Source organism: Oryza sativa, chromosome 2 (assembly GCF_034140825.1).
Source record: "Oryza sativa Japonica Group chromosome 2, ASM3414082v1".
Lineage (NCBI taxonomy): Eukaryota > Viridiplantae > Streptophyta > Magnoliopsida > Poales > Poaceae > Oryza > Oryza sativa.
In genome coordinates, this window is record NC_089036.1 from 29,296,870 (window position 1) to 29,323,867 (window position 26,998).

Sequence of the window (26,998 nt, forward strand, 5' to 3'; positions counted from 1 at the left end):
GAGGGTAGTAGCTTAGCTAGGTGTTTGATGAGACGATGATCAGAGCTGTGGCATCTACAGTTAGTAAGTGCTATTTATGTGCACACAAGTACACTGTTCCGGGGAGTATGGAGAAATTGAGCCTTCGATAATTGGTGTCACAAGCTCCGATCAGAAGTGATAATTTGTTCGATGGCATCAGCTCCCTCGCTTTAAGCATACGATTCTATCTCCAAAACTGAAACCTAAGTATGCGATTCTCTTGGATGGGGAAGAAGTTTACTTGCTTAAAGGGGGGATAATTAAAGTGGGAACCGGAACAAAGACAAACGAAACGTGGGCTCCTCGAATCTACATGCAAGGAAGAGAGAATCTTATGCTGACCAAAGTACCAAACCATCTCTCTCTCCCTGGCTAGCTGTAGTAGAGTAGTACCGAGTACCGTCACTTGAACCACCTAACACCTACCGCCGTTTACTGTCGCAGGCATCGGATTCCAGCAGGATTACTTTGGCTATGCATACACAATTTCATGTCTTATCATCAGCTATTCACCGTGGGAATTTTATTCCAGGTTCCCAATTTTGGCTTACACACCGATCGGGCCAAACGTGTGCACTGATCCTCACAGCGATGGACTCGCAAATTGCAACCGTGCCGTCACCGTCGTCACAGTTTAGACAGCGGCTCCATCGACCACAAGATAATCCATCCACTTACGCAGGCACCTTTCTCTGACGACCAACACAAATTGCGTCTCGTCTGCATATCTGTCGCGGCAGCGACTGCCATAGTGCCATCACTCGCGGGCGTCACGACTCCACACTTTACAAAACCAGCACAGTTATCGCGGTTATTACGTGCGATAAACTTCTCAGCTTTTAAAATCACGATATATCTCATGGTAACCGTGTAGTTACAGTGATAGTTGTTAAACTGTGAGGTGGTGGTAACCCCAACCCAAAACGATTTAGAGAAACCGACGACTCACGCCGATGCATGCCATGCCTGCATGAACGGCGGCGGCGATCGATCGGGCCGGGGAGGAATTGAAGGCTAAGGGAGAAAAAAAAAAGGAGTATTGGAGGGGTGGGGCGGCGGTCACAACCAAGTTGGCGCAAATATTCCTCCCGGGCGAGGCCAAGGCAAAGCCACGCGACATCTCCCCGCGTCTCTCTCGCCGGCCGCCGGCCGGCCCCACCGCATCGCCCCGGCTAGCTAGCTTAGCTATGGCTCTCGATCTCACCACCACCCTTTCGCTCTCCGCCCCCCGGCTGCTACTTGCCTGCCGCCGGAATATTCTTATATTCTCCCCCGGCAAAACGGAAGGCTAAGTACAACCGCAGCTCGCTGTCGAATAAACGACCAAAGAGCGCATCGCGTATTCGCGTGCGAATTCCATCGGCACGAACGCGCGATACGCATGGAGAGATGGGGTTGATCAGGCCGCTGTTGCTTTCATCGATCGAGGAAAAAAGTAACGGGATTCTCTCTCGTCCTTTGGGTTGAGTTTTTTTCACCTGGCAATGCCACGGCGCATATGCGGTTGAATTGTTCTTGGCATCATCGGGTGTAACCGTGTAACAACCGATCGATGGTCGTCGATAGAGCGCCCGGCCGGCGATGCTGCGGCATCGTGATCATTGACCGGTGAGGTGACACCTAATCACCGGTAGTAGTACTACTATTCTTTATGCAAAATCTATACGTACTCCTCCTAGTAATGATCAGAGTATCAGACCGGACAGACCAGACAGCTTCTCTGGCCGACGACCGAAACGCAGCGGCACACATGAACACATGGCAGGGGCCGCTCTTGTCGGGGCGCGAGGCGTCCACGTGGCGCCCCCTCCCACATGCCCTTCGTTGTCCTGTTCCCCCCCGCTCGAAGGACGCTAGTACGTGCACACCGCTCGATCCGACGGCAGCGGCGCCGGCGGCCCGTCCACGCGGCGCGCCGCGGTTGACCCGCGTTGCCTCTCGGCACAAGGCTCCCCTGAGATTCCGGCCGCGCGCGCGGGCGCGCACACATGAGCTCATGATGTGAACGTGATGATGGTGCGCGGTGCGGCGCGACACGCGACGCGATATGCTTTCTCTCTCCTCCTCTTCTTTTGGCTCCGCCTCGCGCGCCACTCTCCCGCCCAGGCGCCTCTCTCTCTCTCTCTAGTTTCTCGCACCACCTGCCTACATATCGCCACAGCCGCTGTCGTCGTCTCGTCTCTGTGTGTGTGTCTCCATCAGACGCCGGCCATATAGCTAGCGAGACCGGCACATTCCCATCGGGAATCCGCCTCGGGCTTCGCCGCAATCCCACGCTAACTCACGCCGCACCAGATTCACGCTCCCAGCTACAAACTCCCAGCCGCGCGCCGGCCGCACGCGCGTGCGCACAGCTAGCGATCGATCGTGATCGTGACCGCGGCCGGGTTGACTGCCGCTCGACGAGCGCACACATCGATCAGCCGGCCGGACGAGGAGATTGTCAGATCGTCTCGGCTCGTCGACGGATTGGCCATCATGTTCGAGGGGATGGAGAGGGCGGGCTACGGCGTCGGCGTCGGCGGCGCGGGGGCGGTGGGAGCCGGGGTGGTGCTGTCGCGGGACCCCAAGCCGCGGCTGCGGTGGACGCCCGACCTGCACGAGCGCTTCGTCGAGGCCGTCACCAAGCTCGGCGGGCCTGACAGTAAGTACCAACTCCATGACTCCATCTCCGAACACCTTGCACCATGTCAGTATATGTCACCATGCCCATGCTTCGATCTTTCTCTGTGCTACATGCGTCCAAACTCCAAACACAATCGAGCTGCTGGAGCTGTAGGCCAGCAGAATTTATTAGCTGTGATGAATGGAACAGTGAAGGAAATTAAATCCTGTTCTTGTTTGCTTGCTTGTTTAATTGGAGCCTTTAATTGTCTAACAGCGAAAAAGAAGCATGTCCATGAACCATCATGAGAGATGCCACAGTGATCCGTATATATGATCATGCTGATCATCACTCATCATCCTCATCTCATACCATTTTGGGGCCATGCATAGTTACATCTGCATAGTCCTGTACTGCTTTGTGACAGCAACTTTATGCTTTGGGGTTATAATTTCGTTTTCCATTTGACTGTGTTTGGACAGAGGCAACCCCCAAGTCGGTGTTGAGACTGATGGGCATGAAAGGTCTCACCTTGTACCACCTCAAGAGCCATCTTCAGGTCTGATCATCTTTTTTTTACTGGTTTTTCTTTTGCTTTATTTGCTTCTTTTGATCTACCACCTACGATGCTAATATGTGCTTCTTGGCGACATCTTTTTATTGATCCACAGAAATATAGGCTTGGAAAGCAGAACAAGAAAGATACAGGCCTAGAAGCCAGCAGAGGAGGTACATGCTTTTGTAAATACTAAATACTTCTCACTAAGTACTAGTAACAAAGATGTTTTTAAAAATGATAAACCCATCACGCATGATTCATTTCTGTTTCTTCTAAACCTTACATTTTTCATGCTCTTTGACAGCATTTGCTGCACATGGCATCAGTTTTGCCTCTGCTGCACCTCCTACCATCCCATCGGCTGAAAATAACAATGCAGGGTAAGTTAGCAGTCATCACCATGCTTAATTCCAGCTTATGCCAAGTTGATTGCAGTAAGGGCAATCTAATTTTGACTCTGTCGCGTCGAAAGCAACGCCTTCAAGATCATGAAGAGGTGTATCCGTGCAGGACTAACAGCATCTTTTTAGTTGGCAGGGGGGGTACGAGATAGGCTTTGTATATAGAGCGATTGGTCGTACTATTTGCGATTTGTAAATACGGTACAAGTCATCTACTCTTACAGAAGTAAATGCGGTGCTTAATTTATAGAGGAAAACGGTATAGGCTGCTAATGATTTGGAAGATTAGGTTGTGTGAAAGGGACACTGTGTGCTAACCGTCTGCAGATCAGGTCAGGTGTTAACTGGTCTGTTGCGAAAATGGAATTTTGTAGTCATGTTACATGGTACTAGTTCCACAAAATAACATAAAAAAACAGCTAATAAGCAGCACAAATTGAGTATTCAGGAATCGGTCTGTCTCTATACTCTGTCGAAGCATTATTATACAGTATACTATAAAAAATTTGCCGACAGAATTGCATTAATTCACTTGAAACAAAAAGAAAACAATTGATCGCAATCTTGCATCTAATGCAATCACTTTCTGAAGTACTAATCCATTTTAGAAAAAACAATAAGTATTGTTTGTTTTATGCTTTGGATGAGACGAGCAATTATTCAGTTTGGTTTTCAATGTCGCATTCGGATTGGCTTATAATTTCTTGAACAATTTTGTCATGATTCAGAGAAACGCCACTGGCCGATGCGCTGCGGTATCAAATTGAAGTCCAACGGAAACTGCACGAACAGCTTGAGGTTAGATTGCCAATGCATCACCCATTAGCTTCCCTGCTTGAATCGTAGTGTAGCTCAGAACACAAAAACTAACAGGTCAATGTGTTGCTCCACGTACAGGTTCAGAAGAAGCTTCAAATGCGAATTGAGGCCCAAGGGAAATACCTGCAGACGATACTGGAGAAAGCCCAGAACAACCTCTCCTATGATGCAACTGGAACTGCAAACCTCGAAGCAACCAGAACGCAGCTTACAGATTTCAACCTGGCTCTTTCAGGATTCATGAACAATGTTTCACAAGTGTGTGAACAGAACAATGGAGAGCTAGCGAAAGCGATATCTGAAGACAATCTCAGAACTACCAATCTAGGCTTTCAGCTCTACCATGGAATTCAGGATTCCGACGATGTCAAGTGTTCTCAAGATGAGGGCTTACTGCTGCTAGATTTGAATATCAAAGGAGGAGGATATGACCATCTGTCCTCCAATGCCATGCGAGGCGGCGAATCCGGTCTGAAGATTAGTCAGCACAGGAGGTAAAGATTCAGTAGAATGGCGACCATCTGTAGTTTAAATTAAGAGTTACCTTTGTCCTATGAGAAATTCTTTTGTGGCGATATTGAGGGTGCTTAAGTACAGTGTTGGTCCAGAGTGTACTAATGTAAAATTTGTGGGGTAAAGGCTCTGAATAATCGTAGCTAATCAATCATGTCTAGATCTGAATATCAGAATATATACACTGTATGAGTATTCGTACCTGCACTCTAAACGACTAAAGCAAAAGCATTATCAAGTCTTGCAACAGTCCAACCACGTTGAACTTCTGGTCATTTTGTAGTAGAAAAGAATCCTTCGTGGTATCATTTTGGAGTAAGCACACCACATCAGATGATCAGAGCAATCAACGGCAAGCATTTTGCCATTTTACTACAGGGGAAGGTCTGACTGAACATTGGTGTAGTGCAGCTACAACCAAGATGTGCAGCAGAAAACTACATCTGAAACTGAAAGGATGGAACTGGAGCTTCTGAATTCTGAAACAGAGCTCCAGCATTACTGAGGTAATTTATATCATTTGGGTGCTAAAACCAGCAGTTAGTGCAGGGTTCAAATGGATAGTAGCACATGTGAAATTGACCAAACAGATAACAGGACGCAAAATGATTGGTTTCCAACTTTCCAGCGAACAGAACAAAATGCACCAAGAATGATGCAGTCTACGCTAAACTGAATAATCAATGTATTAACCCACAAACAGTGGCTATCTTATGGTAGGGAGTTCAATAGCATAATTCCATGCACACATGAATCCGGATCACGAGAAATCATGTCAACTCGTGAACATAAGAACATTGTTATTTGATACTATTTCTCATGTATGTTCCTAACTTCCTATCTACTACTGCGGTAGCACAGATCAACAGCAACTCGTGTTTCTTGGTAACAACTGCAGAGCTGAGCAGGACACAAGCCGCCGTAAGATTTCTTCAGTGATAATCGAGCGGGGCAGGGATATCCTTGAGATCCATCCCCTGAAAATGAACATCCTGCATGCACATCACAAGCAAAAGAACAATCCAGTCATCACAAGCCGTACACAAAGCCCACAGCAAACTTAGGAATTCACACGCACGTACCGACGCGAAGTGGTTGACGTCGCGGTGGTGTGCCTCGTCGGCGCGGACGACGACGACGACGTCCTTGAGCGTGGCGCCGGCGGGGAGGCGCCAGTAGTCGATGGCGATCGGCGGCGCGGGGACGTTCTCGATCTTGCCGGCCTCGATGTCCTTGAGGTACTCGGTGTAGGAGTGGATGGCCTCCTCCTCGAGGTAGCCGACGACGCGGTGCGCGAGCTTGGGGGACAGGAGGTAGCCGAGGAAGTAGGCGTTGAAGAAGACGCCCTGGACGGCGAGCACGAGCGCGCGCTCGTACCACCTCGGCTTGGCCACCTCCATGAAGGTCATGAGGTGCATCCGCTCGTTCTCGGCCTCCTCCAGCAGCGCGCGGATCCAGCCGCCGCTGTGCTCGAAGCGGCGGAGCGACCGGAGGTGCAGCAGCATGCCGCCCACCATCCCCGGCACCGCCGCCACCGTCTCCAGCATCATCGCGCGGCACCCGTACCTCCTCTGCAAAATCGTTCCATTGATTCCCATCCATTTCGATCAGCAAAATAGATTGGCATGATCTTTGATGGAAAATTAGTTGTGGTTGGTTACCTGGAAGAAGATGTCAGTGGGCACGCGCAGCGCCTTGACGGTCCAGTAGGCGACCTTGTCGAGCAGCACCTTCGGCTCGTGGTGCTTCTTCAGGTCGATCGTCGTGTCCGGCGAGTACGTCTCCCATGGCTGCAAATTAGCAAACACATTAATTCATCGACGCAGTTACACAAATTGAATTCAGATTAGTTAAATTAACAGCAAAAAAGAGAGGAAGCGATCTTTAAGCAGGATCATGGATAAATCGATTCTTACTCTGAAGCAAGACCACTTCCACTCGACGCCGTCCTTGCTCGCGAGCTTCGACGCCTCGATGCCCCAGTAGCTGCTCGCCACGGGACTCGCAGTCGCACTGGCCGGCCCTTCCTTGGCGGCCTTCGTCGCCTCCGCCTTCGCGGCGGCGGTGCTCCCGGTGTTCTCCTTGGACGCGGCCGTCTCCTCCTTCGCCGCGGCGGCGGAGGTGGACAGAAGTCGCGCCCACAAGGCCACGCCCCCTCCGCCGGCGCCGGCTAACGGAGGCCGCTGCGCATGCGCATGCGCAGCCGCAGAGGTCGAGCTGGAGACTCGGGGGCAGAGGTGGCGGAGGAGGACTGATCCAGCAGCGCGGGAGCCCATCGCCGGAGATCGTGGAGACGCTGCTCTGCTCTTCGCTGAGGTGTGCGTGTTGATGCTCTGTTCGTGGCTGCAGACGTGCCGGTTTCTGGAGGGGGCTAGCTTCAGCGTGCAGATCCACGTGTCGGCGATTTCGTTCGTTGCTGCTTCTTCGGATATACGAGGCTGTTCATTTTTTAAAAAATATATTTAACCGTTTATTTTATTAAAAAAATTTAAGTAATTATTATTCTTTTCCAATCAGTTGATTCATTATTAAATATACTTTTATTTATATTTTTATTTATATATATAGTTTTACATATAGTTTTATATATTTTGTAAAAGTTTTTAAATAAAACGGACGGTTAAATATATTTAAAAAAAATCAACGACATCAAATATTATTTGGGCACGAAGAGAGTATTATACTGGGAAAAGGAGTTCATGGTGGCTGCTAAGCGGCAAGCTGATAGCATCATAGCAGTGGACTGGTCTTTCGTCCACTTCTTTCTTCGTATTTTCTGTGGACTATATAGTTGCTTTCTGTGTAGAAATAAAAAACGTGTGGCTGCGCACAATGATCAGGTGACATCGATCAGTTATGTACGCGGAGATGATTAAAGCGTATAACATGCGACATCTAGGAGTAGCTACGAAAATATTAGAAAAAAAATATGGGGACTAAGTTTTTTTTCTTTTGGCATAAGGTTCAATTCTTTCTCATTTTTTAGCAAAATGGCATCCTAATTACATATATAAAGCATATCCACTAATCAGTCTATTTTTTTAAGAAATCCAATAAAATTCTAACAACCACGGTAACCTTTTGACATCCACAATATACCATAAGAATGAGTCATAAGATATTATGACTAGTCATATACATTATGGGCACTAGCCATAAGACATTAAATGTTAAAACTAGCCATAAGCTTACGGCTCAACCTTAAGAAATAAAATAATAAGATAAAATACACTAAAGAGTATGAAAATAGATTATGGTATGGTAGGACCTACCTTAAAATATAATTTGTTTACATAGATGTGAGACACATCTTAACATCTATTCTTGTCTTCAATATTATAGTCATGGATATATGGTATGATGGGACCTAAATTATTTTCACCAAGACCTTAAGCATTGCTGTTGCCCTTAATATGGGAGGAGATATCCTGTTTTTTCATATTAAATAATTATAGAAAAAAATAGTTTAACATGTAACATATTACAACACAAGCACATAAATTAAAATACGATATGCAACAAAATGAACAAATTAAACTACAATTAGTTAACATATATTCATAATTATTTTTTAATTTATATAAGTTAAATTTAACTTTACATGTTTATCAAGTGATCCAGCACAAATAATATATATTTTTAATTTTTCATAACTATTTGGATAACATATAAACAATGAGGGAAATAGTTTTGTTTCCAATTGAATATTAATATTAGTGCACCACCTTTTTAAATCCTAAATGAAAAAGGTAAAAAAAACACAAATTGAAAGTTTACAACACATGTAACTAAGGTGCCATGATTCCTGTAAAAAAAATGCCTTAATGCAATACATGACAAGCACGGGATTGCATGAGCAGCAATAAGATGTGAAGACGAGGTTTGAACTCACAGTCTTCATTCAAAACAAAGAAAGAGCTTTGAACTCATGGAAAAATTTCTCCAAAATTCCAACAGAATAGTGCTTCCGTTGATTTTCAGTGGATTTCGTTGGATTAAATTCTTTTTGTTGCAACGTATACATGATTCTGCAGGACTTCTTTTTTCTCCCTATAGTTGGACTGCAATCCAAATTGTCCATTTTCCAGTTCCAGGGCCTAACTGATTTCTGGGCGTCCTACGGAACCAACGGCTCGTCCGGCGCGGCGGGCGGGCGAATCACGCCGATCTCCGGGAGATCCGGGTTAACGGAGAACCTCAGCCACCGCTTCTTCTCCACGAACCTCAGCGCCGGCTGCAGCACGAGCCCCATGGCCACCGCGCCGAGGCTCACCACCGCCACCTTCAGCGTGGACAGCGCGAGCACCACGGCGATCAGCGCCGTCGGCGGCACCAGCATCGCCACGCACCCGGCTGTGCCCAGCGGCACCCTGTATGGGCGCGCCGCGTCGGGGCGCCTCACCCGGTGCAGGATGAAGGCGACGAACTCGAGGAGCATGCCGAAGCAGTAGAGGAAGTTCTCGGCCGCCACGATCTCCTGGAAGCTCATCATCGAGAGCAGCAGCACGCCGGAGGCCGAGAAGAGGATGCCCGCCAGCGGCGTGCCGTACCGCGACCGCGCCGCGAAGAAGGACGGGAGCATGCCCCGCTCCGCCATGCCCAGCAGCTGGTACGAGTCGCTGCTCATCTCCGCCACGAACATGCCCATGTTCGACAGCGCCGCCGCCGACTGCACCCACCACATCAGCCACGCGCCGCCGAGCAGCTTCGCGATGTCCGCGAAGTAGCCGTCTGTCCACTGCCCCCTGTCCAGCGGCACGGCTCCCGTCCCGGCGAGGAGAGGGTACAGGTAGGCGACCACCACGAAGATGACCGCGTAGAACAGCGCCTTGGGCAGCGTCTTGCCGGGATTCTTCACCTCGCCGGCCAACGTGCTGATCGAATCCCAGTAGTTGAGGTTCCAGAACAGAGTGTTCAGGTACAGATTCCAATCGACGTTGTGGAGGTCGATCACGAGCCACCTCGCCGGCCGGAGCTTGGGGAGCGCGATGAGCCCCATGACGAAAAAAGGGAGGAGGGAGAAGACGCCAAGGCAGATCGCCACCCATCCGACGACGGTGAGCCCCCGGTAATTCAGCAATGTCAGCACGGCCGTCAGGCCGACGACGGCGAACGCCCTCGGCGCGCCTCCGCCGAGCGCCGGGACGCCGGACTTGAGGTAGTCCAAGAAGAGGACGGGGTAGAGCGCGTTGTCGATGACGCCGCTCAACCACTTCATCCACCCTTGCTGGAACCCCCAGTACGGGCCGAGCGCCGACGCCACCCACACGACGTACCCGCCGTTCTCCGGGAACATGGCGCCCAGCTCCGCCGTGATCAGCGCCTCCGGGATGCTCCAGATGACGGGGAGGACCAAGAAGCCGATGATGGCGAGCAGCGGCCCGGCCGCGCCCACGCTGTCCTCGATCCCGAACGGCCCGCCGGACACCTCGTAGAAGATGAGGAAGATGAGCGGGATCATCGAAACCGTGCGTGCCGACGACGGCATTGGCCCGCCGGCGTCGCCGTCGGGGAGGCCCCTGTACTCCGTGCCGCACTCGCCCATCGGAGCGGCACCGTTCGCCGGTTGGGCGCTCTCGACGGTGGGCTTCTGCATGTCGGAGAAGAGAAGAATAATTGGTTATCTATACGAAAGCATTAGCAGAAGAGATGTATTGTTGAGTTGTAGTAGGCAACTACTCGAGTTCAACAAGGAGACCCGCCTGCAAAAAACACAAGAAAAACACAATGACAAGAACAAACCATGTGCATGTAGCCACATAGTATGTTTAGACAAAAATTCTTGACGAAACCAGGCGTTTTGTCAGTACGAACGAAGATGTAATACCGAATCAAACACCAACCATTGGCCCACCGTGTAATCTTGATTGTGAAGAAGGGCAAGAACTCACCACCAGAAGAAGCTGCTTAATCCTTCAATATTCTAATTTGGTAGTCTCACCGGAGGGTTCCCATCTCAAGATCGTGATGGACCCGAAAGAACAGCTAGAACCTGAAGAGGGATTGGCTCCTTTGCTCCGCTCTCTTTAGCATCTTTCAGAAATAAGGTACTTGCTGCATCTTCGACGAAGACATCCTGCATTCCTACTACGTATCATCAAGCTATCAACCAAGCCCGCAAGTGGATTTGTTTGGTGAAGCAGCGGCGGCTCACAGAGAGCTGAGAGAGGTGGTGCCATGCGGCGTTCGGCCGGTGACACCTGTTGCGGCAGAGACGGCCACGCAGTCCGCTCCGGCTACACTTGTAAACTGCAGGGCTAGGTGGCTGCTTCTCTCCCGCCTCTCCGCTGCTTCACGGCCCAAAAGCCTTCTAGCACAAACTTACAATTGGGCCATAGATGTTAGCTAAGGCCCACGTCTAGCAAATTGGGCCGAATCGGCGAATCTCGTCAGCCCTGACAGACCAAGACATCGATGCTTCAGTTCCTTCCTGGTCCATGGCTGCACCGTACAGGTTAAAAAGTCGTACGAGATGGGCCGAATCAATGCGGAAAACTTAAAAGATCTTATCCCAAACAGGGGTCAGATTGGGATTGGTAGCGATGCGACGAGAGAGGGGAACCGATTAGCCGACGAAGCGATCCCGGTGCACGGCTGGCTGGCGAACATGGCCGCGGCTCTCACTCGCACACAAGTAGACGTAGGAGTATACACGAGCAGCTACCGGCGGCAAAACCACGAGAAATAGGATTGAGATGGAGACGGGGATCGAGCGAGCTCTCACCTCTTGCCCGGTGTCAGCGTGGCCGAGATCCGCCGCCGCCGCTGCCGTCGTAGAAGCTGCCGGGTGGCCCGGCGACCGGACCGTGGCCAGCGACACCTCCGGCCGTCCGCCGGTGTCCGCCATGGATCCCCCGATCCCTCCTTCCTCCTCCCCGTGCCCCGGATGCTGGAGCTCAACCTGATTATTATTACGCCTCCGGCCGTGCGGAGTGGAAGCGCGCATCCAGCATAAATAGTGGCAGTACGTCGCTTTCCAGTTTACAAATTATCACCAGCGTGAGCATAAAGCGCGCAGCACATTTGGACTGAAGTTGAACCAAACGAATAGAAAAACACACACGCGGGGAAAAAAAAGAAAAAAAATCCTCACAAAGCGATTGCCTTTCTCGAGAGCAAATCTTGCACTGTAGCGTGTGCACATGGCCAGTGCCCATCTCTACCGTTTTTGCTCCTACACGAGACGAGAATGTCAGAGTACGCGGCATATGCCAAGCAAGGCCGTGCGGGAACACTTGGCTTTAGGTTGAGTTCGAGTTTCCCAACTCACTCCCTTCATTTTTCGTGTGCACGTTTTTTAAACTGCTAAATAATATATTTTCAGAAAAGTTTATATAAAGGCGCTTTAAAAAATCATATTAATCTGTTCTTAAAAAATAGATAATACTTAATTGATTATGTGCTAATGGCCATTTCGTTTTCCGTGGGAGAGTAGCCGTGCATTGAATAAAAATTGGTCTCGAGCAGGGGGCGCCGCTAATGCTAGCCCCGTGGTAGTACAATACTACAACGCAGCAGGGCGATTCAACCCGGAAACGATGGAAAATCAGGCATCTTCCCATGTGCACATGGCAAAGCAAGGGGCCTCTCGTTCTCATCTGCTGTTATGACTATCTGTGCGAGCCGTTCCGGCGGCTGTGATAACCAGATCTAGCACGTGATCAAGCAGTGCGATTTATGGACGGATCCCCGCGACGGTCGCTGCGACGCTGCCTCTTGACGGGTCAGAAGTTAATCAGCAATCAGGAGTATTCAGCTGAGAAAAAAGTTCCTAATTGACTGTCAACAAAGTGACAAGACTTCAGTCGACTGGCTGAGTTAGTTCGGCAGGGTTAGAACAACTGTCACCAGAATTAGAAAGGAGAGAATATAAGTTGAAAAAGTGTTAAAATGAGCATATCCGAATAATTGCACATTGAGCGGTATGCCTAGAAAGTAAAGTCCAATGCAACTAGAACTGGTTTATCTTTGGATCTGATTCTGACGGATTACTACAACAATAGTATCGTTTCTTTTTACAGCGAATCCTGCCTACTCTTGTAGTCTTGTGATGATCAGCATCAACGGACATAAAAAAAATGACAGGGTTACAGCGACCAACATTATCTGAAAAAAGAAATACTGACAGGGAATGCCGCTTGCAGTTTCACTGCGTGGAGTATATTCCCAAACGTTGGATTCAACAGAAAACAGGTAGTAAATCATATTACCATCTCACCAATTCCGCCACCCTAATAATCGAAGATATCATGGTCCATACCTGTTCCCGAAAAAATACAAATCCAAACGGAAGCAACCCGGCCCAAAATCCCAATCATAGAACAAACCACACACATTTGTTGGCATCCTGAAATTCATAAGCAGGTCGGCTTCTCTCTCTCAAAAAAAAATAGCAGGTCGGTTTGTCCGTCAGAGCTTAAAGATCACATCAAGCTGACAGGGCGACCAGCCACCAACCGGGGAGAGGGAGAGCGAGAAAGAATGGACAGGCCCGCTGCCTGCGCGCACCACCACCTGCTGCTCTCTCTCTCTCGCGTCGGGGGCCAGCCAATACACTTCTCCGCTCCGCATCACCGTCGCCGGTGGGGACCGCGGCGAGGCGATGCTGTCGATGGCAAGGAATGTAGAGAACATCGGCCCCGTGGCTCGTGAATGGGAGGGGAGATCATCTTCGTGCTTTGGCAGGTCTAACCTAACGGCTGGCAGGTTGCGCCCCCACTGCATTTGCCCTTTTTCTTGTTAGCGAAATCACTGCACTTGATGTGGTAACCCCCCATCATCAGTAGGAGTAATAATTATCACGATCCAACAACACCATCGCACAAAAAAAGTCCGCCCGATTTAAAACGAGCTTTTGCCGTATCGGCTCGCCTGAAAGCGTGTCATTAGCATGAGCCAAAGGAAGGAGAGGGGGTGAAAAAAAAGGGGGCAGAAAGGAATACTTTCCCTTCCGTTGGAGCAAAGCGGGTTAAAAAAGGGTTGGGAGGCAGATAAGAGGGGAGAGTCCCGGACGGAGCGCGATGCCGGAGACGGGACGGGTTTGAGGTTGGGGAGTATGGTTATAAAAAGTAACGGGGCGCGACGCGGGTAGAAACCGTGGTGGAGGCAAAGGCGCCGCGGGCTTGGCTTGGCTGGCACCCTCTCCTTCTCGTCTTCGGCTTCGTCTTCCCCCGTCAAACCCACCCACGCCGGCCGCCGACGCCGCCGCCGTTGCGGCGGGTGCTTCCCCCGCTCGCGTCGGTGCCGGGGGGCTGAGGGGAAGAGGGGGAGGGGGAGGGAAGGCACGCGGCTGACCTCGTGGGGGAGGGGAGGGGGGGAACGGGGCGACACCACCCACCCACCGCCACCATGTGCTCGTTGCCCGCCTGGTAAGGTATGGTATCTGTTTCATTCCATTGCCCCCCATCTTTCTCGTGCTTGCGCCCCTGCCCCCGCCGCTGTACTTTCGCGTGCCCTGGATTAGCTGGTTGGTTCATCTGCTTGTTGCGGCGCGCGGCGGATCTGTGCCTCCAGCCGCCGGATCTGGGTGGTTCGCGGGCGTTCGGTGCAATGCGAGTCTGCGCGTAAGTTTTTTTTTGTGTGTTGTGGTGAACAGTGGTGATAATTATTGCAGGGTTTTTTTTTTTATCTTGTGGGGGTCGTGTCCCTGTTGGGACCTCGGATCTGTTCTTGTTTCGTGGCTAATTTGGATTTTATGGCAGAAGGAAGACGTTTTGTCACAATAGATTGAGAACGCTCTCTTTTTCCTTCCCATGGATGGTCATAATCTGTGCCTTTTGGTGCTTAGCGTTGTAATTTGTGATTAGGGTAGCAATGCAGATTGTTTCACATCATGTTCCAACCCAAGGCAATGCTTCTGAGTTACGAAATGTTTGTAATATTTATGACCTTGCTGTCTTGCCATGCTTGATCGATCATTGTTGTTAAATTGGATACCCGCATTACTTCCAATTTTTTGCACTTCTTAGGTAGTTAGGGGTATAGGATGATCATTCCATGTCGACGCCTTATTGCAACTGATTGAATAGTAGCATCGGTGTCAATATTTTGTCAATGCAGCAGCAACACTCTACCTTATCAGGCAATGTTACCTATAGTGCATTTTTTTTTATTCTAGGAGGAAGTGTATTTGATTGCTGCCAAGAAGGCAGTGCTTCATTTTGCACACATCAGTTTTGGTACTTGCATCATGTGGCCTGTACATCATTGTTTGCAAAGAAGAGAAAGCTGAAGCGCTATAAATCCTTCAAGCAGTTTTTTCGGTCTAAACCCAGCCATATCTGAGTATGTTAGAATGATTATTATGTGCAAGGTTTCTGTCGGTTTTGATTGTGATCCTCAGACATACCTTGTGACGCAGATATTCATGCTGAGTTGATTCCTTCTAGTCACTTTGCATGTACCTATAGTTTGAACATGTGCACGGAAGTAATGATCTTTGACTGTGTTATATGTTTCTGACTTAAATCTGTTATATTAGATTGGACCAGCTGTGATTTGGGGAGCTTAAAGTTTTGATCAGAGACATGGAAAAAGTGATCTTCTGGGCACATCTCCTTAAATGCAAGCTTTTTCTTTCAAAAGAAACTCTTGATTGGTGTGTTTTAGCTCGTGGGAACACCCACCACTTCTCTCTGGTGAACTACACATAGTGGTTTTATGCTCCTTTATGCTCAAGAACATTTGGCTGATTCAATCTTTTTCCTGAAGCCATATTTCAAGTCTGCCAAACATCTACATGTAATGCACCTACTTCATAGCTTGTTCTTCCTTCATTTTGTGTCATATGGACTAATTTAGCTAACCACCATCTTTTTATTCTACTAGCACGTCATCTCTAAAGAAGCTTCCTTTAAGTTGTAGATGCTGATCATATAAGCTGGGTATGCCTCTTTTTACTGTTCATTGATGCATTTATTGGCATTTAGAGAAATAAATTCTTGCAACTTGAAATATTCTAAACAACTTACTCCTTCCCTTATTTTGTAGGGTTAATACCTTTGCTCATTTGTTTGTCATCTGTTGCTCCCTAGTTAATTACCACTAGTGTTGCATTGAGGTCAGGGTTCATCCTTGCTATAGTATGCAACTATATACTATGGTTGCTGCTTGATCTTCTGAGTGAACCAAGATCCAAGAAAACATAAGGTGCTGGGGCTACTGTTCAATTGACTGGTTGCATATATTTGTTCGTGCTAATCGATAGACTAGTCAATTGGAAGTGGTGGCAAACACCTGTCTTTGTGACTTGGCTGTCCAACAGGAAAAGGCTAGCACAAGGCTGACATTGACCGGCATAATGGACAGGTAACTTTCATATTGACTTACTATTTTTAGGTCACCTTTTTCTTATCAAGTATGTTGTCTTTGCAGATTCAAAATGATTAAGGAAGTTGGTGACGGGACTTTCGGGAGTGTATGGCGTGCTATAAATAAACAAAATGGTGAAGTTGTATGTATCTGAAGATAAATCCATAGGAGGAAATATGCATTTCATACTTTTGCAAAATATTCCCAGTGAAATAAATAACTGATTGTAAGCAAAATGTGCACTGATCTATAGGTGGCAGTTAAGAAAATGAAGAGGAAATATTATTCTTTTGAGGAATGCATGAGTCTACGTGAAGTAAAGGTATTTTAACTGAAAGATGTACCCTCTTTCCTGCTATGAACCTTCAACTGATATTTCTCCTATATTGAAGTCTTTGCGGCGCATGAATCACCCTAACATCGTGAAGCTCAAGGAGGTTATAAGGGAAAATGACATATTATACTTCATAATGGAATACATGGTACTTAAGGATGTCATATACCGCAAAAGTTTAATTAGCTCTGTATCGCTTTTGTTAAGTCTCCCATGTTCTTCCAGGAGTGCAATCTCTACCAACTTATGAAGGATAGAGTCAAGCCTTTCTCAGAGGCAGAAGTCCGGAATTGGTGCTTTCAGATTTTTCAGGCTCTTGCATACATGCACCAGAGGGGTTACTTTCATCGTGACCTGAAACCTGGTAGGTTCTCTTGTTTAGTCAACATCTTCACCTATATTTCTGTGGCAATCAAATTATGAAACTACGGATGAGTATCAGATGTAGGTATGCAGAATCAGGGTATTATTGTATTGAGAATATGAGACATTTAGCCTTTATTTTTACCACATCTACTTTGCAAACTGACCGAGATATACTTTCTAATAAATATATACTTTCATGTGGGATTGTATTGTGCTTATAGCTATGGCACTAATCACTGTACTAATGCAGAGAATCTGTTGGTTAGCAAAGATGTCATAAAGCTGGCGGACTTTGGTCTTGCAAGGGAAGTTACATCCGTGCCACCATACACAGAATATGTGTCAACTCGCTGGTTAGTAGCACTCTACTCGCACACGTGGACACAAATCCCTTTTCTTTGTTAATGTTGATCCACATGTGTTTGAACATCTCAGGTACCGAGCACCTGAAGTATTGCTCCAGTCATCTATCTATGATTCTGCAGTTGGTAAAGTTTCTACTATCTACTTTGTATTTTGGCACATATAGTACATACTAAGTCATGATTGGATGATCCCCTTTTTGCCAACTTGCAGATATGTGGGCTATGGGTGCCATAATGGCCGAGCTGTTGACACTTCATCCTCTTTTTCCTGGCACAAGGTATAATATGCATATATCATATGTATATGCATTGTTGTTATGATTTGTAGTCACGTATCTCTCTGTGTTTGCCATGTATTTTGGGCATCTGTTATTCTGTCTCTCTTATTATATTTCTTCTTTGTGGTGGTCATATTTGCTCATTGCTGTTCTCTTTATCCAACTGTTTAGTGAGGCTGATGAGATTCTGAAGATTTGCAATGTTATCGGTAGCCCAGATGAACAATCATGGCCACAAGGATTGTCTCTTGCAGAGACCATGAAGTTTCAGTTCCCTCAGGTCAGTATTCATCTTCCCCTTTTCCCTTTGCCTATATATGTTTTCTTTTGGGGGTAAGCTCTTTGTTGTGATTATACTTGTTTCTGAATGTGTCATGAATCTTTGATATGTGTTGAGCCCATTCTGCAACTGTTTATTTTAATCCCTTGGTCATTCTCTGATGAATTTTGTCCTTGTGCCTCCCTATCTCTCTAGACAATGGTGGAATTATATCACTTCGCATGCCTTACAATCTTTCATCTCCATTAGTCCATTGCCTCCTTTTCCTCGCATATTATCATAGGTTTAAAAGCGTAGTGTCTTGTTCTAACTTGATTCATGAGTTTGACATAGATTGTCCATAAATAGTGGCTTAACACTTAACTAATCTCATGTGGATCTTATCAATGCAGGTCAGTGGCAATCAACTGGCAGAGGTAATGACATCAGTCAGTAGTGAGGCAGTCGACCTGATTTCAGTAAGTTCTACAATTCTGTTGCCCCAGATGGCGTACTTAAAATCTTTAGATTATTTTATTATATTTGTTTCTTTCTACATCTGCAGTCACTGTGCTCATGGGACCCTTGCAAGAGACCAAAGGCTGCAGAAGTTCTCCAGCATACTTTCTTTCAGGTAAAATTACTATTCGAACTCCGTTGCTGTTGTCTGTACCTCTGTTGCAGAAGATAAATCAAATTTATTTTTGCCATCCACTAGGGCTGTACATTTGTTCCACCTACTGTCCGGTCAAAAGCTGGAGTGCTCCCTAAAACGCCTCCATGTGGTTAGTTTCCACACTGTTTTGCCTCACAACCTTGGTGTTCCTGGTACTCTTGTTATATCTATGATCTATTTGTTTCAGTTGGAGTAAAAGGAGTTTCGGAGCACGGCATGCCTCGAAGATACTCTACAGGAACTCTATCAACAACCAAACCTCATAGTAATGCATCTCTGAAATCAAGTGGCTTATCTAAGACCGGTAATATGTTTAATCTTTTTTCTCAATTGCTTGTTAGCTTGCATTGTAGGCTATATTTTTATTTCTCTTTCCACCTTCCAGGTGTACAAAGAAAACTTCAAATGGATCGTCAGGCGCCACAGAAGATTAAAAAACCTACTGAGAGTAATAATAAACTAACCACTAATCGAGTACCTGCAAGGAATAGCCCAGGCAAGTTTCCATAGTTGCTTTATTTGAATTCTACATCAATTTGTGGTTGACTTTGAAGATTTACATTCCCTTTGTGGCAATTATAGGTCACCCTGTATTAAGGCATTCACGCAGTTTACCTGAAACTGGCCGGGCAACAATGCACAAGGTTTCAACCCTTACCGAGAGATTAACTCATATGTCTGTTACCTCTCGAACGCGTACTACTCCCAAGCCTGCTGCCCCGTTACTGAAGGCTGGGCTCGGCAAGTCTGACTTACTGGGAAAAACAGACGAAATACCTCCTGCAAAGAGGTTGACAAGAAAATTAGTAAGCTAACGTAGCAGCATCCATACAGTGGAAGCTGGTTAGCTGGTGCAGAGAGGTGTTATAAGCTACAGAGCAAAATCCCGGTCTGCTGAAAATGATGGCACTGCCGGAGTGTTTGCCAAATTTGCTGCATCCAAGTGCCATAGTAGAATAAGTCGAGCCTGCCGATCCACGTGGATCTGCTTTTGCCCCAAGTTTGTTCCATGTTTGAATAGAACATGAGTGTGCTATATCGATTTGAATTGTTGTCGACCAGTGTTCACTCGCATATGCGGTCTGACAAATGATAGACCCGCGAGCAGGAGGATGTTTGGCTTTTGCTTGTACAGTTTATGAGCTTTTGGGTGGCGGTCAAGTCTTTGTCGGGTCCTTGGCAAATGATACAATGCATAGTCTGGTTTTGACTTCGTCTGTGGCTCTATTCAGGTCTTTGTTTGAAGATGATGTCTCATTTCTCATGAACCTTCGAATGTTGGAAATGACCTGATTGTATCACTATCGTCTGCTCTACTTTGGACGAACCTGCTAGTTGTGCATGACCGGTGCACTTAACAAGCAATATATACACCATTCTACCGTCGAGGATCACATGAAACCATGCTAAAACAAACGAATTAAACGAACACCCTGTCCATAAAGGTTACAAACGGAAGACCAAAGTGGTCAGTTAACAAGAGTAGCAGCTTGACTGAGCCTGCTGCTTCTCAGACCACAGCATCCTTCCCCCTCATCCTATATTCACCCTGTAAAAAAAACCTAGTAGCACTAACCGTAGCAGCGGCAAAGTAGTAGTATCATCACACTCTTAACTATTCTTCCCGGCGACGCGTTAGCTTCTGTCACAGTATCACTTCACTCTCATCAACGATGGGTCTCGCGTTAGCTCACAGATACTGCGCGTGTATCCGGTCCCGGTTCTGCTCCCACCACACCTTGGCCCGCTCCTCGCCAAATCTCTCGCGGCTGCAACGTTGCGCACAGAGAGAAGTGTTAAAAATTCCACGCGAACACGAGGAAAATCCAGCGTGATCTGCCGGTATTGGTGACGTGTTAGCGTTTTCGGGATGTGTGTGTGGACTGTGGAGTGGCTTGCCTGAACCGGACGCGGCGGAGCTCGCGGGTGCCGTCGCCGAACTCGCGGATGGTGATGGACACCCCAGGCTCGTCCTGCTCCACCCACTCCGTGGCCTCCAGGTCGCTCGCGTTGCTGATGGACACGGACGCCTCGTCCCGGGACGACGTCGTGCCGCGCGACGGGTCGTACGGCGCCGCTGGTCCGGCGGCCGCGGAGTTGAGGAGGTTGAAGTGGTGCGCCCACACGTGGTCGGACGGGTCCGGCACGGCCGTGGACGGGTAGAACGGCGGCCGAGCCGCCGCCACCGACGACGACGACGACAGCTGCGCCTTGCTCGACGCTGTCCGGCTGATCGGGTGCTCCCTGCCAGCACCCGACGACGGCAGCGGCGGCGGCGGCGGCATCATCATCGCCGGGCTCTCCCTCGTCGAGCCGACGCGGGAGTAGAACGAATCTCTCTGCAAACATCAACCATCATCAGCAACGGAATGTGCAGAGCTTTTGCTAACCAGTGATGGAACGGAAGTGACCTGCATGGCTTCGTCGACGGAGGACGTCGGCGTCGAGAAGCCCTGCTGCCGGCTGAACGTCTGCACGTTGTAGAGCTCCACCACGCGGTCGTAGTTCTCCCCCCACCACCGCTGCGCCTCCCACTTGTTAAACATCTCCCGGCTGCATATGCATCGCCACAATCCGTTAGCTCATGCTCATCACTCGAGCACCACGTGCTCGACGAAATGTCATGTCGCTTGATTGGCACGAACCTGAAACGGATGCGCTTCAGATCGTTGCCGGCGCCGCCGGGGATGGAGACGAAGGTGATCTGCACGCCGGGCTCCACCTGCGCCGTCCACTCCCGCGGCACGCGGTCCTCCTCCAGGAGGACTGTCTCCTCGTCATCGTCGTCGTCGTCGTCGTCGTAGTCTTCCTCCCCGATGCTCGGTACCCCGCTCGCGCTCGGGCTCCTGATCACGCGCGGCTGGAAGCTGCGGTGGTTCACCTTGGGCGGCAAGTCCCACGTCGACGGCGCGGCCCGGGCGCCGGCGCTCGCCGTCGTCGTCCTCATGTAAGTATAGGCCTCGCCGGCCCCGTCCGACGTGAAGCCCGACTCGTCGATGATGCCCGGGTACGCGGCGAGGCGGCTGGAGCGGTGGAAGCGGCTGGTCCTCAACGACGGGCTCCCGCCGGACTTGTATTGGTGCCTGCCGCTGCCGGAGAACTTGAGCACCATGTCCTTCAACTGAAACCACATTAAATTTGTGCAGATTAATTAATTATCCTCCTGAATAAGGGATCAATTGATTTTCCATTGTAAAAATATTTATTAAATATCCATTAGTCAAGTTAACATCATCCTTTTTTTTTTTTGAACGAATGCCAAGTTGACATCATCATACAACAGATGATATTATATATCTGAGGTAACATTTTTGCCTTGCATATTCAGTAAATATAATTTCTTGCAATTGGCAACAGAGTGGCTGCATATAACTTTTAACATGCCATTGCCTTTCCAGTATATAAAACTGCGGGAGTTTCGTTCGGGGCATCAACATTCACCACTAACGCACACGCCTCAGCAATCAAATCCTACGCGACAGCTCGGTCTCTCAAGTAAAGCGCCAATCATATCCACAGCAGGGTTAATGATCACCGATCGATTCCATCTCCATCCCGATGATTAGGGCTAACAAAAGCAGGACAGGGCGCACTTCCGACCCCCAGATTAGTCGCGTAGACGCCTAGCAGAAGGGCTCACACATCACCGAAAAGCACCAACAAAACCATCACAATGTCCTAAAACCCAGGACATCTTTTGCCTGAACTCTCAAGCAAGGAACAAAGCAAAGACAAAGCACACCCACACCACACCACTCAAGTTTCTCAAAGCAACATCGTGGACAGCGCCCCCCCCCCCCCCCCCCCCCCGGATCATAATAACACCAGAGAGGGAAGGGAATCGATCCGGTCCATCCACACACACACACACACATAGCCACACAGGTGCATGTCATGTGGTGCGTGCTTATGCTCCAAATATGTGTAGTACTAGTACTGCTACTTTAAAAGACGGCAAAGGCGAAAGCGTGCAGGAAGCAAAGGACGAGAGTACTCGAGTCCCAGTGACGAGGCGTGTCATCATGGAGTAGTTCAGAGATGGGTCGCAGCGAGAGCCCATCTTAAGAAACAAACCAGCCCATCGCAAGGACCACAAGTGTGTGTTTCTGTGCATGGCCTACGGGCTGGCTACGGCCCAGCTTTATTCTTCTCTGAGTGTCCAGGACCGTCTTGGGGGGGGGGGGGGGGGGGGGCCCTCGTAAGAAAAGCAAAGGGAAAGGAACATCTTGGACTGAAGAGAGTAGCTGCTTGTTTGATAACTCGAAGGGGATTGGGAGTTTACACGAGGGAGTTGATGATGAGATTAAGATGGGAATTTGATTTTTAATCCCAATATCTTATTTGGTAGAGGTGATAGAAATTGATAGGGAATTTAGTTGGAGATTAGGTCATTAATAAAAACGGATGGCTGAGATTTGGTTAAACAAAGTAAAGGATGAATTCCCTCCTAATTACCTGCCCCTACCCAGTTATTGAAAAGGAGTGAGTTCCTTCCTCAATTCCCCATCCTCATCCCACCAAAATTCCCATGTCTCCCAACCAAACAAAAATTTTAATAGCTTCATCCCTCTAAATTCCCAATCCCTACTAAAAACTCCCTCCAACCAAACGGGCCGTAGGAGTAAGACCCAGGGGTTAAGATCAATCAACCAGATAGTGTCTTTCCAGGAGGGAAAGATCACATTAGCAGCTACTAGGATAGGACAGTCTTTTGTTGGGAGCAAGCAAAGTGAATGGATGGATGGATGGATGGAGCAAGTGAAAAGGGCAGGGGAATGGTAGTATGGGGGAACAGAAGTGACCATATCAAATCAGTCCAAAACCCAAAGCTTGAGGGGATCCATGCAAGAAAAAAGCAAGAGCCTTCTCTCCCCCACCAAACTCTAGTCATATTCCCCTGGGCCTTGAGTCCTTGACCAACTTTATCAAGGAATGTTTTAAAATGTAGTTAGAGCACTGTCATTCACCTTGTACTTGTGATTCCATGCAGGATATTGCCCTGATTAGACACCCGGTGAGGAAGGGAAAAGAAAAGAGAAACGGTGTATATCACCACAAGTGTACTAGTATTGGTTGTCCTCCTGTACGTAGTGGTACTCTGTTCCCTTTCAAAGGCCAAGAACAAGGTGACGACAAGCAGGCTAGGACAAAAGAACAACTACAGTGTAATACTTTCTCCTCCGTCCCAAATGTAAGCATTTTTGAGGCTGACACGGGTATTAAGAAAGTATATGAGAATGATTGAAAAATATGTGTGATTGGTTGAAAAGAGAAAATAGGTGAAAAAGAATGGTTGTGATTGGTTGAGAGGAAAAGATAGGTAGAAAAATAGCTTCATTTTAAAATAAAGTACTGTGCTAGAAATAGCTATATTTTGGAACGGATGTAGTACTAGAAGTACTAGCACCCCACTGCTAAGGAGCAGCAGAGGGCATTCAATTGACTGGTTAATGCAACAGAAGAAAATGTGGCATCAGGTCTCCGCCCATGCGCTAGTGCACAACATGTGCGAGTACTACGGATTTTTACTTGTGTACGGAGTACTGGAGTAGTATAAGAATGCACATCAGCACATGTACCTGTGAAGTCAGAGACTTGCCGGAGTTGGGCGTGGCGGTGGCGGACCGGTGCCCGCCCTCCCCGCCGTCCTTGGTCGAACACGCGATGCACGCAAGCATTTCCTAGCCTCTCGAGTAGTCCAGAACCGCGCAAATCCTCCTTCCCTGCTCAGTCACAAACAAAGTCCATCGAAGAGCCAAGGGAGGAGATTGTCACTCGTTTTCCGCGCTTTTCAAACTACTAAACGGTGCGTTTTTTGTAAAAAAATTTTCTATAGAAAAGTTGCTTTAAAAAATCATATTAATCCATTTTTAAAGTTTAAAATAGTTAATATTTAATTAATCATGAACTAATGACTCACCTCGTTTTGTGTATCTTCCCAATCTTCCCAATCCTCTCTCTCTCAAACACACCCTAAGATAAGAATCTGGTCCTGGTGTATCAAAAGAGGAACTGAGCCGTCACGCACTCACACGGCTAAAATCCAACATGTACTAGCAACGTAGCAGTGCCATTGATCCAGTGTGTGCAAGGAGTAAATACACGGAACATTTCTAGTAGCAGCAGGTACATCAGATTACACTGCAGCCACTGCCATGGCTGCAGTGCCAGCCGGCCGGCCGGCCGGCATCAACTCCGAGCTGAGTAGCCATAGCCAGTGAGTAAACGCCGCTCTAGCTAATGCATGCCATGCCATGGCCTGCGCCGCAGGCTTTTGCCTTCCTTAAAATCGATACACCGACAGCAACCCCTCGCCAGCCGAGTACGCTGCCACCATGGGGCGCACACGCCCGCGCGTGTGTATATCCATGCCCTTGGGCCTTGGCGCGGCCGGCCTGGGCCCGAACGCATGTTTGCACGCGCCGGCTCACTGCAGACCACTGCCATGTTTGAGCTCTGGCTTAGCTAGGGGTAGGCGAGGCATCGAGCAAGAAACGGAGTCAATGCCCCCCAAGCTTTGGCTGCTTTATGGAGTAGTACGTAGTATGAGAGGTACAGGGAGGTAGCTGCGGCAAAGTATAGCCCGGGTGGTGGATTGATTGATTGATGCATGCACGGATTGATATTACTGCTTAATGCTGCTGCACCGGTGGGCTCAGTGTGCAGGCGTGCAGCTAGTACGTCGTCGTAGGTAGAGCATTCATTCACTCAACAAGCATAGGCTTAATTATGCTTGCTACTGCAGCAACAGGCAACAGGCAACCAAGGCATGCATGCCGATAATACACGAGGGAGCAGAGAAGGTTCTGAGAAAAACTGTACTAGCAGGAGCTCTTTTATCTACTCCTACGTGAGGACACTGCCACTCCGAATCCAAGTGCATCGTCCAGTTCCAAGCGAAAGGTTGGAAGCTTGGAGAGCGGCCGATCGAGCTGAGCAGGAGGCAGATAGATAGACGGATGATGCACATATTGCACATTTGCATGGATAGAGAGAAGCCCTTTTAGGACCAGGGCCCTCATGGAAATTTTATCAGTGGTTGGGAGTGGATTGGAGGACCCACTGAAGGAAATGGAAAGGCAAACAGAAGCCTTCTTGCAGTGTAACATCCCAACTAAAAAACAGTCCTACTTGCACCTACAAAATTCGCGTGTATTGTACTATTGTAATACTACCGTTTTTAGTTTAAGCTTGTTATACTACAAAGGGTACTAGGAGTAATTACCAATGGATAAGATTGATTATATAGTTAAGTGTGGATGACGACAAGTGAGAATACTGCTTACCAGTTAGCAAGCCACCATCAGGCTATTGCTCATCCAAAGCAACTCCCGCCAATCACAGTCTCGCAGCAATGCTTGTGACCACGCGGACAGTGGTATCTCGTCACTGCTCCTTCTGACGCAAAGATGATCTGAACAACAGCGACAGGGAAGAGAAGGTGATAAAGATTACGCAATGTACATGTGGCCGACTAGAAAAGCATAATGCTCACTTTTATCTGCAAAAATACTGCTAGGACAGATATTTAGCCGATTGTTCGCTGTCCAAATCGACAAGCCTGACTCTATAAAGAAACAGGCCAGTACTCATTGCTGCAAGAGGCTGTCGACGCTACGGAAAAAAAAGGCAACAGTGGGAAGCAATGGGATTGCCTCCCCAAATGGACCCAATGGAAGGCTGGAGATCTCAATGATCGACAACGCAAACGGACCCAGAGATGAACCCCCCTCCGAAAACGAAAGCGCAGCAAATGGACACTAGAGCAGAGCACAGGACACACGGAGCTACTCCAAATATGCACACCATAAAAAAAGAAACAGAGAAAGAGATGGCAAAGATCTCGTTCTCCGATTCAAGGGGAAAGGAAACAGCAGTAGTCACTGGTCAGTTACCTTCTTCCTCCTCTTCTTGGACGGCGGGTGGCTCCTCTCTCGGTCGACAGATCCTCGCCGGCGCGCGGCGGCACAAGAGCTCGGAAGCGACAGAGGAGAGCGGCTGAGCTATCAGGCGATCGACTGCCGCCTTTTGGGTGGTAGCTAGCGAACGAGCTGCCGAGCAGCGACGCCAACAGAAACAGGACGAAGAGGAGATCTTTTCCACTCCCCCTTTTCCTTTTCTTTTCTTTTTTTTTCCGCGAGGGAGAGAAGCAGGGAGAAGGAAGGATTGAGAGGAAACGGGCGGGGAGCAGAGGCAGGAACAGAGCGGGAGGGAGGGGGGAGATCCCCGGATTCGCTCGCGGCCGTCTGATCCGCCCCCGAAATCGAGCGAAAGCACTCGCCGACCGAGCCGTCGACGGCTATTTATACAAGGGAGAAAAGCGCTCGCGATCACGGCCGTCCGTATGTTTCGCTAGGCTGCGACGGCCAGGATGCGTGGCGCTTGGTTGGGGGAGTGGGGTGCTTTGGCCCACGTCCCAGGCCTTACCACGCGCACCGTACCACACCTGCTCTGCGTACGCATTTTTAACGTGGTGCAGCCGTTGGCAGTTG

The 26,998-nt window shown here is 48.5% G+C and overlaps 5 protein-coding genes across 10 annotated transcripts; 2 read left to right on the top strand and 3 right to left on the bottom strand.

The window, feature by feature from the left end:
• Positions 1-2,068: 2,068 nt before the first annotated feature.
• Positions 2,069-5,125, top strand: LOC4330431 (myb family transcription factor PHL11). The gene is made up of 6 exons (XM_015768271.2): positions 2,069-2,665; positions 3,109-3,185; positions 3,298-3,355; positions 3,490-3,565; positions 4,315-4,384; positions 4,484-5,125. The coding sequence occupies exons 1-6, from the start codon at positions 2,500-2,502 to the stop codon at positions 4,901-4,903; spliced, it is 867 nt and encodes a 288-aa protein (XP_015623757.1). The 5' UTR covers positions 2,069-2,499; the 3' UTR covers positions 4,904-5,125.
• Positions 5,126-5,586: 461 nt separating this feature from the next.
• Positions 5,587-7,340, bottom strand: LOC4330432 (ubiquinol oxidase 1c, mitochondrial-like). The gene is made up of 4 exons (XM_015768323.3): positions 6,835-7,340; positions 6,580-6,708; positions 6,001-6,489; positions 5,587-5,910 (listed from the first exon to the last, which is right to left on the bottom strand). The coding sequence occupies exons 1-4, from the start codon at positions 7,192-7,194 to the stop codon at positions 5,851-5,853; spliced, it is 1,038 nt and encodes a 345-aa protein (XP_015623809.1). The 5' UTR covers positions 7,195-7,340; the 3' UTR covers positions 5,587-5,850.
• Positions 7,341-8,614: 1,274 nt separating this feature from the next.
• LOC4330433 (polyamine transporter PUT1-like) lies at positions 8,615-11,940 on the bottom strand. 2 transcript variants are annotated; one of them, NM_001416838.1, is made up of 2 exons: positions 11,643-11,940; positions 8,615-10,508 (listed from the first exon to the last, which is right to left on the bottom strand). In NM_001416838.1, exons 1-2 carry the CDS (start codon positions 11,862-11,864, stop codon positions 9,036-9,038), a joined length of 1,695 nt encoding a protein of 564 aa, NP_001403767.1. In that variant the 5' UTR covers positions 11,865-11,940; the 3' UTR covers positions 8,615-9,035. The 2 variants fall into 2 exon arrangements, with proteins under 2 accessions (NP_001403767.1, XP_066163140.1); XM_066307043.1 differs by lacking the exon at positions 11,643-11,940 and adding an exon at positions 10,810-10,996 and having other exon boundaries at positions 8,704-10,508.
• Positions 11,941-13,943: 2,003 nt separating this feature from the next.
• Positions 13,944-19,806, top strand: LOC4330434 (cyclin-dependent kinase F-4-like). 3 transcript variants are annotated; one of them, NM_001401923.1, is made up of 18 exons: positions 13,944-14,291; positions 15,399-15,658; positions 15,746-15,801; positions 15,908-16,225; positions 16,292-16,370; positions 16,482-16,550; positions 16,621-16,710; positions 16,788-16,926; positions 17,179-17,281; positions 17,364-17,416; positions 17,505-17,571; positions 17,743-17,851; positions 18,244-18,309; positions 18,396-18,464; positions 18,549-18,615; positions 18,694-18,810; positions 18,892-19,002; positions 19,089-19,806. In NM_001401923.1, the coding sequence occupies exons 4-18, from the start codon at positions 16,218-16,220 to the stop codon at positions 19,319-19,321; spliced, it is 1,380 nt and encodes a 459-aa protein (NP_001388852.1). In that variant the 5' UTR covers positions 13,944-14,291; positions 15,399-15,658; positions 15,746-15,801; positions 15,908-16,217; the 3' UTR covers positions 19,322-19,806. The 3 variants fall into 3 exon arrangements, with proteins under 3 accessions (NP_001388852.1, XP_066163141.1, NP_001388851.1); XM_066307044.1 differs by having other exon boundaries at positions 14,015-14,286; positions 19,089-19,719; NM_001401922.1 differs by lacking the exon at positions 13,944-14,291 and adding an exon at positions 14,299-14,481.
• An 81-nt stretch (positions 19,807-19,887) lies between these two features.
• LOC4330435 (protein Brevis radix-like 2) lies at positions 19,888-26,782 on the bottom strand. 3 transcript variants are annotated; one of them, XM_026022829.2, is made up of 8 exons: positions 26,402-26,781; positions 25,793-25,920; positions 24,427-24,498; positions 24,086-24,229; positions 21,152-21,627; positions 20,918-21,059; positions 20,406-20,845; positions 19,914-20,275 (listed from the first exon to the last, which is right to left on the bottom strand). In XM_026022829.2, the coding sequence occupies exons 4-8, from the start codon at positions 24,182-24,184 to the stop codon at positions 20,197-20,199; spliced, it is 1,236 nt and encodes a 411-aa protein (XP_025878614.1). In that variant the 5' UTR covers positions 24,185-24,229; positions 24,427-24,498; positions 25,793-25,920; positions 26,402-26,781; the 3' UTR covers positions 19,914-20,196. The 3 variants fall into 3 exon arrangements, with proteins under 3 accessions (NP_001403768.1, XP_025878614.1, XP_025878615.1); NM_001416839.1 differs by lacking the exon at positions 24,427-24,498 and having other exon boundaries at positions 19,888-20,275; positions 26,402-26,782; XM_026022830.2 differs by lacking the exons at positions 24,086-24,229; positions 24,427-24,498.
• Between the last annotated feature and the right edge of the window lie 216 nt (positions 26,783-26,998).